The following is a 9,246-nucleotide window of genomic DNA, read 5'->3' as shown; positions in this document are numbered from 1 at the left end:
ACAGAAATACCTTATTTACATAAGCATTCAGACCCTTTGCTATGAGACACAAAATTGAGCTCAGGTGCATCCTGTTTCAATTGATCATCCTTGAGATGTTTCTACAACTTGATTGGAGTCCACCTGTGGTAAATTCAATTGATTGGACATGATTTGGAAAGGCACCCACCTGTCTATACAGTGCATTTGGAAAGAATTCAGACCCCTTGACTTTTTCCACATTTTGTTACATTACAACCTTATTCTAAAATGGATTCATTGTTTTTTTCCCTTCTACACACAATACCCCATAATGACAAATTTTGCAAATGTATTAAAACAAAAAAACTGAAATATCATACATATATTTACATAAGTATTCAGACCCTTTACTCAGTACATTGTTGAAGCACCTTTGGCAGCGATTACAGCCTCGAGTCTTCTTGTGTGGATGGGGAGCCAACCCCCACATCCAGAGAATTGTAGGCTATAACCATTTGACTACCACAGATGATAATACCACACAAACATTCCTATGCCCTATCCAAACCGGATACCCATGCCATTATGTTTTAAGACCGTTGATCCACTATTATATTGATTGAATCTTCTGCATATCTCATATGACCCACAGCCTGTTGCAGGCCCGCGAGCCCACCTGCCAAGCATTTGATTGACAGCTGAATAGATCCTGTGTGCGCTGAGCCGATGCTCCGGGGGCATCTTGTTTCCCTCGGTCTGCGCGTGCTACGTGATAGCTGGGGTCCTATTCCGTGTCTGAGCAGGCATGCAGCCTCCTCTGCCAAGCAATAAGCGCTACCCTGAAGCGCGAGGAGGACGAACGGAAATTACGGGATGCTATCAGCAATTGAGTTCAATTGGGGTTGAATGGACGTCATGTAAACCTGAATGGATTTAAACCAAAGATACGTTATTTATGTTGCTCCAACATCCTCAAGTTTCCTTCTGGAGTTATTCTTCCAAAATGCGGAAGATGGTTCCAGTTGTGTGCTTTGCGATGATGTTGCTCCAAGGTAAGTCAGTGGCACTTGTGCTGTACTTTGGACATTTTTGGGAAAGCCTTAGGAGTTTAGTCTATGGAAATCTAAAGATTATATTTCTATATGTCTCATTTGATATACTATTACCAGTCTATTATCTCTGACCTAGATCGACATTTTTGCTTTTATAGTTAACAACATAAAGTGTTTTGATTGTTCGGCTAGAGCCTTGGGCACTTCGACCCATGCATCACATCTCTCCAGACCTTACTCTCTCCAAACAAGGCCCTCCTTTAATTGCTGCTCAGGTCGATTAAATGGGGTAACAGTGGAGGGGGGCTTGAACCAGCATTCCATGGGGCCAATATCATGCCACCTTTGACCCCTCAGAGTCCTACAACAAATAACTTCTATATTCTCCTATCGCAGTGGTCCACTCGGCTCAGGGCCGGTACGCTCAGCAGCTGCTCACCGACCTGATGGAGAACTACTCAAACGCCCTGCGGCCGGTGGAGGACACAGACAAAGCCCTGAACGTCACCCTGCAGATTACTCTCTCCCAGATCAAAGACATGGTGAGTCTCAGAGATTACTGACTATGTCTCAACGATGAGCAGAGCACCTCTGACAATCTATGACTGGCTTCTCTCACAATGAGGCTTTGACAAAATGTAATCCTTGATCAAATACTTTGCACACGTATAAAGAGGATAACGATATCGTAGAGAGAGATCATGTACTTTTGATCAGAGGAAACAATGCATTGTGAGTGAAAGGCATCAATTGCCAGTGCTGCTCTGTTCATTGGTAAGACAGTATAGTCCAGGGTTCTTCAATTCCGGTCCTGGAGGGCCGAAACACCTCTGTTTTTCATCCTCTCCTTCTAATCAGGGGCTAATTCAGACCTGGGACACCAGGTGAGTGCAATTAACTACCAGGTAGAAATAAAAAACAGAAGTGTTTCGGCCCTCCGGGACTGGAATTGAAGAACCCTGGTATAGTCTGTATGTAGTATTAAGTCAGTCATCTCTGTGACTCACCTGGTCTTTTACCCAGGCATGAAAGGCATATGTATTGCATCTTTAACATGCATCCTGGCAGGGCAGATAGGTCCAACAAGATGCCCTCACATTATTAATATCCCAATTGATTGTATTGATTCATCTGTTGATGTGTATGAGAATCAGAATCACCTTTATTCTCCAAGTACATTTACACATACCCGGAATTTGACTTAATGAGAAGGTGCTGCCAGCAATAGACAATACAGTGGGGAAAAAAGTATTTAGTCAGCCACCAATTGTGCAAGTTCTCCCACTTAAAAAGATGAGAGAGGCCTGTAATTTTCATCATAGGTACACGTCAACTATGACAGACAAATTGAGGAAAAAAAATCCAGAAATTCACATTGTAGGATTTTTAATGAATTTATTTGCAAATTATGGTGGAAAATAAGTATTTGGTCACCTACAAACAAGCAAGATTTCTGGCTCTCACAGACCTGTAACTTCTTCTTTAAGAGGCTCCTCTGTCCTCCACTCGTTACCTGTTTTAATGGCACCTGTTTGAACTTGTTATCAGTATAAAAGACACCTGTCCACAACCTCAAACAGTCACACTCCAAACTCCACTATGGCCAAGACCAAAGAGCTGTCAAAGGACACCAGAAACAAAATTGTAGACCTGCACCAGGCTGGGAAGACTGAATCTGCAATAGGTAAGCAGCTTGGTTTGAAGAAATCAACTGTGGGAGCAATTATTAGGAAATGGAAGACATACAAGACCACTGATAATCTCCCTCGATCTGGGGCTCCACGCAAGATCTCACCCCGTGGGGTCAAAATGATCACAAGAACGGTGAGCAAAAATCCCAGAACCACACGGGGGGACCTAGTGAATGACCTGCAGAGAGCTGGGACCAAAGTAACAAAGCCTACCATCAGTAACACACTACGCCGCCAGGGACTCAAATCCTGCAGTGCCAGACGTGTCCCCCTGCTTAAGCCAGTACATGTCCAGGCCCGTCTGAAGTTTGCTAGAGTGCATTTGGATGATCCAGAAGAGGATTGGGAGAATGTCATATGGTCAGATGGAACCAAAATATAACTTTTTGGTAAAAACTCAACTCGTCGTGTTTGGAGGACAAAGAATGCTGAGTTGCATCCAAAGAACACCATACCTACTGTGAAGCATGGGGGTGGAAACATCATGCTTTGGGGCTGTTTTTCTGCAAAGGGACCAGGACGACTGATCCGTGTAAAGGAAAGAATGAATGGGGCCATGTATTGTGAGACTTTGAGTGAAAACCTCCTTCCATCAGCAAGGGCATTGAAGATGAAACATGGCTGGGTCTTTCAGCATGACAATGATCTCAAACACACCGCCCGGGCAACGAAGGAGTGCCTTTGTAAGAAGCATTTCAAGGTCCTGGAGTGGCCTAGCCAGTCTCCAGATCTCAACCCCATAGAAAATCTTTGGAAGGAGTTGAAAGTCTGTGTTGCCCAGCGACAGCCCCAAAACATCACTGCTCTAGAGGAGATCTGCATGGAGGAAAGGGCCAAAATACCAGCAACAGTGTGTGAAAACCTTGTGAAGATTTACAGAAAACGTTTGACCTGTGTCATTGCCAACAAAGGGTATATAACAAAGTATTGAGAAACTTTTGTTATTGACCAAATACTTATTTTCCACCATAATTTGCAAATAAATTCATTAAAAATCCTACAATGTGATTTTCTGGATTTTCTTTTCTCATTTTGTCTGTCAAAGTTGACGTGTACCTATGATGAAAATTACAGGCCTCTCTCACCTTTTTAAGTGGGAGAACTTGCACAATTGGTGGCTGACTAAATACTTTTTTCCCCCACTGTATATGAACAGAATACAGACACAAGTCCACATGGACATCATACAGAATATACAATTTCGGAACAGTGAACATAAAACAAAACTCTGGAGTATAGGCTGATTACACTGTAAATATACCATTTACAGAGGGAGGGATGTCTATCTACATAAGCAGAGGGAGGGATGTTGCCATGGTGAATATATACAGTGTTGTGCGGAGGTCTACATAGTGCAAATGCAATATAGTGCAGATTAGTATTAGAGGTCACTGATGACAAGGTGCAGTAATCAGCTAGGAGGTCTGAGAGACGTCAGACCTACTGTACAGGCCTACAGTTACTCAGCCATCTCCTGTTTCAGTCCAGTGGAGTGTCAACCTCCCATTCGTGTGTGTGTGTGTGTGTGTGTGTCTGACTAAGTAACTAAGTGTATCTTGTCCAGTGCACTCTGAAGAGAGATGAGACACCTGCCTTAATCCCTGTCTCTGTGATGATGTCATCCTGTCACTTTGAAATGCAGACGTTACAGGAGGGGGTCGCAATTCCGGAGCGACCCACTAGATGTCATCCTCCGACAACCTTAGGCACCTCCTCACTCACAGTCGGGACTAATCATCATCCTATTGGTGTCACCTCTGTCTATCGGTTCACCTGTGTATTTATGCCCTCACTTCCCTGTGTTCCTTGGCTCAGTTTTCTCTGCTAGTTTCTCTATGTCCAGCAGTACTACTCAGTGTCAATGTACAGGTACTTGAGAAGTGTTCTCCCTGTTTCGTTATTTGTTTCAGTCTTAGGTAGTATTTCGTATTTTGGCTGTCAGACGGTTTTTGGAGACTTTTTTGCTCCGCCTTTCTTTTATCGTGATAAGTCCGTTATTTTGTATTCTGGCTTCGGGACCACCAGTAAAGATCCTTGTTTCACCATCTCTGCCTACTGCCTACTGTATATCCTGCACTGCACCTGGGTCACACCTCACCCCAACCCTTACACAGAAAGACTCTGCGTGTGTGACCTGTGTGTTTGAGTGTGTATGTGAGTGTGTGTGTAATGAGTGTCCCTTTACTCTCCTTGGTTCCCTGCTTTGGTTAAGCCATGCATCAGGTTCTGGCAGTGATACCCTCTAAACCCCTTTTGGTTAGTCTCGTCATCCACCTGATATTGACAGACAGCTGGGTCTGGATTTCACTATGTCTGACAGCTAGAGAGAGAGAGGAAGAGAGAGAGAGAGAGAGAGAGAGAGAGAGAGAGAGAGAGAGAGAGAGAGAGAGAGAGAGAGAGAGAGAGAGAGAGAGAGAGAGAGAGAGAGAGAGAGAGAGAGAGAGAGAGAGAGAGAGAGAGAGAGAGAGAGAGAGAGAGAGAGAGAGAGAGAGAGAGAGAGAGAGAGAGAGAGAGAGAGAGAGGAAGAGAGGGAGAGAGAGAGGAAGAGAGAGAGGAAGAGAGAGAGAGAGAGAGAGAGAGAGAGAGAGAGAGAGAGAGAGAGGAAGAGAGGGAGAGAGAGAGGAAGAGAGAGAGGAAGAGAGAGAGAGAGAGAGAGAGAGAGAGAGAGAGAGAGACGCATGTTCAGTAGCATATTGCCCTTACCTGTGTGTGTGTCCACATGTTTTGTGTGTGTGCGTCTGTGGCATGTGTGTGTGTCTGTGCACCTGCATCTGTATGTTTATTACTGTGTCTATGTGTGCAGGACGAGAGGAACCAGGTATTGATAGCGTACCTGTGGATCCGTCAGACGTGGCACGATGCCTACCTGAGGTGGGACAAGGAGGACTATGATGGCCTGGAGGTCATACGGATCCCCAGCAGTCTGGTGTGGAGGCCTGACCTCGTCCTCTATAACAAGTACGCCCTTACATCACACAGATATATACAGCCACTGTACCATGATATCGTAATGACTTCTACTTTCTAGAAACAGCCTCCCTTATTGGCAATAACTGTTGGTCCATGAATTGGTCATGCATTAATGCAAAGTATTTATTGAGGAAGATTGTCCCATATACAGTAGAAGGATGTTATACCACAGTAATGACATGGTAATACCCATGTTATTACAGTCATTACAGTGTACAGGTACTAGTTTCCCTGTTCCTCCTCAGGGCGGATGATGACTTCTCAGGGCCGATGGACACTAACGTGGTGCTGCGCTATAATGGGGAGATAACATGGGACGCTCCAGCCATCACCAAGAGCTCCTGTGTGGTGGACGTGTCCTACTTCCCCTTCGACAGCCAGGAGTGCAACCTCACCTTCGGCTCCTGGACATACAACGGCAACCAGGTATACAGGATAGGCATACATCCACAGATAGACCGACCGTCAGACACACACACACACACACACACACACTTAGTTTCTTGGATTTATACTGTGTGAGTTAAATGGAGTGACAAAACTTGGTCAGCCTGATAGAGAGAGGAGACACACACACACCCTGTCCTACTGCTTCAGACTGCCCTACCACAGACAGACACACACACCCTGTCCTACTGCTTCAGACTGCCCTACCGCAGACAGACACACACACCCTGTCCTACTGCTTCAGACTGCCCTACCGCAGACAGACACACACACACCCTGTCCTACTGCTTCAGACTGCCCTACTGCAGACAGACAGACACACACACACCCTTGGTGTGTGGTGATGTCATTCTATCATTATCGATGCAGACAAACTCATTGTGTGTGTGTGTGTGTGTGTGTATTATACATGTTCTACTAAAACACCCCTGTTACACTCCTATTATATTTCACCCTCTATTCCGATGTCTCTTCTCAGGTTGACATAGCCATGGGTATGGACAGTGGGGACCTGTCTGATTTCGTGGAGAACGTTGAATGGGAATGCCACGGCATGCCGGCCACCAAGAACGTCATTATGTACGGCTGCTGCTCCGACCCCTACCCTGACATCACGTACACCGTCCTGCTCCAACGCCGCTCCTCCTTCTACATCTTTAACCTTCTCCTGCCCTGCTTCCTCATCTCCTTCCTGGCTCCGCTGGGCTTCTACCTGCCGGCTGACTCTGGGGAGAAGGTGTCCCTGGGGGTCACTGTGTTGCTGGCCCTGACTGTCTTCCAGCTCATGGTGGCCGAGAGTATGCCACCGTCTGAGAGTGTGCCGCTTATTGGTGAGTCTCTTAATCTTTCTCTAACTCTCTCACCCGCACACGCACGCAAATCTCATACACACACACATCTTATACTCACATACATCTCATACACACATACATCTCATACACACATACATATCATACACACATACATCTCATACACACATACATCTCATACACACATACATATCATACACATATACATATCATACACACATACATCTCATACACACATACATCTCATACACACACATACATCTCATACTCACATACATCTCATACACACATACATCTCATACACACATACATCACATACATGCTGTACATGTGCAGGAACTCATTTTTCTCTCTCCTGTATGTCACAGGAAAGTACTACATCGCTACCATGACGATGATCACAGCCTCCACGGCTCTCACCATCTTCATCATGAACATCCATTTCTGTGGTGCTGAGGCAAAACCCGTCCCCCACTGGGCCAAAGTCCTCATTATCGACTATATGTCCAAGATCTTCTTCGTCTACGAGGTGGGAGAAAACTGTGCTACTGCCACCTCTTCCTCCTCCTCTTCCTCATCACATTTTGGCCAGGACGATATCCACCAACCCAACTTCAGCCCCCACCACCAGGCCAATGGGAAACCGGGGGGCAACAGCGGGAGAGAGAACCAGTACCGCCACAAACACCCCAGACCCCAGACTCCTGGACCCCAACGTCACCCCAAGCCCCGACACCAACACCACATCACCAGAGATGAGAAGAACCATCTCTCCAGCTCCAAATATGAGGGCTTCGAGTCCAACAGGAACCTCCCCCTGGGGGACTGCTGTAAGGAGGCGCCTCCCTGCTGTCCGGAGGATGAAAAGACAGCCGCGGTCGCTGCTGCAGTGGCCTCAGTAACCTTTGGCCCCTGTGTGTTCTGTAGTCACGGCAGCAGCTTACCCGGGGTGGACTCCAAGCTGGTGCGGAACGTGGAGTACATCGCCAACTGCTTCAGGGAGCAGAGGGCCACCTGCGCCAAGGGGGCGGAGTGGAAGAGGGTTGCCAAGGTGATGGACAGGTTCTTCATGTGGATCTTCTTCATTATGGTCTTCCTCATGAGCATTCTGATCATCGGCAAGGCACCATGACAATGCTGGCTACCCATGTGTTGTCATTGGAGACTGTTCTGGGCCTGGTTTCCCAGGTTCCTATGGTTCTAAGATTAATTTAGCCTCATCCATTTGGGAAACCAGGCCCTGTTCTTTTGTTCATCAAGAGAGTATTTTCATGTATATTATGTGTGTAATATGTCTTACTGATGAAACTAAAGAAGGTGCAATGAGAGATTTTGATAGATATCTATGTTATTTCCTAATTTCTGTTAACCTTATTGGATTTTTTACATTTGGACCAATACAATGAACTGCGTTGTGGAGGAAAGACTATATTGCACTCTTATGATCAATGTCCTGATTTTCATAAGCACGATCAGTTACTGAAGTTTGTCAATTCATTTCACTCTTTCTTTTCATCTCTGTACAGAAAAATATGTTATATTAAAAAACATAGCAAATACTGTGTATAAGACCAACTCAAATATCACTACAAGTGTATACTATACTGTGTGTGAATGAACAGGACATACACCAATCATTGTCTGTTGTTTATGAACTCCATACACCCTCCCCATACTAATATATCCACATCTCCCCACTAAATTATACCAGTAGAGCTATCACGTCTTACTCACCAGTCTGAAATCAGACTCCAGGGGTTTCAGCGACAAAGGCCCCGCTCTAGATCCACAGGCCTAGAATCATTTTTCAGTTCAAAATCATCCAGTGAATAGTTAATGAATGCTTTGTTTCCAAACAGGTACTGTAAAGATGTAAGGTAATATGGAACATAATTATGCAACACAATGAGTTTGCCCCCTCCAACAACGCATGCCAAGAACTCTGCACCGGTACCCCCCTGTATAGAGCCTCCTTTTTTCTCAACACTTTTTTGTTGTTGTTGTTTTATTTTATTTAACTTTTTTATTAAGAAATAAATGCATTGTTGGTTAAGGGCTGTAAGTAAGCATTTCACGGTAATGTCTACACCTGTTGTATTCGGCGCATGTGGCAAATAAAAATTGATTTAATTTAATTGTATTTGTAACATTCAGGTTTTTGTGTGTTTGTGTGTGTGTGTATGTATATACTGTATGTTTTTGTGTGTGGCAGGAAGTGGTTGTGGTGGTGTGGTTTACTTTGGACTCTTCTGCACACCTCATAGAAGTAGTCAACCACTCAAAGGACAAAGTATTTGACCAGAGTGCCCCCCTTCA

General features: G+C 45.1%; 1 protein-coding gene across 1 annotated transcript; it reads left to right on the top strand.

Moving 5' to 3' along the window:
• Positions 1-964: 964 nt before the first annotated feature.
• On the top strand, positions 965-8,062 carry LOC311107837 (neuronal acetylcholine receptor subunit alpha-9-II; the record flags this gene model as incomplete). The annotated part of the gene is made up of 6 exons (XM_084150403.1): positions 965-1,013; positions 1,410-1,555; positions 5,508-5,662; positions 5,920-6,100; positions 6,600-6,951; positions 7,299-8,062. The coding sequence occupies 6 exons, from the start codon at positions 965-967 to the stop codon at positions 8,060-8,062; spliced, it is 1,647 nt and encodes a 548-aa protein (XP_084006529.1).
• Between the last annotated feature and the right edge of the window lie 1,184 nt (positions 8,063-9,246).

This window comes from Coregonus lavaretus, assembly GCF_964263955.1.
Source record: "Coregonus lavaretus genome assembly, chromosome: 32".
Lineage (NCBI taxonomy): Eukaryota > Metazoa > Chordata > Actinopteri > Salmoniformes > Salmonidae > Coregonus > Coregonus lavaretus.
This window is presented reverse-complemented; position numbering and strand designations above follow the sequence as displayed.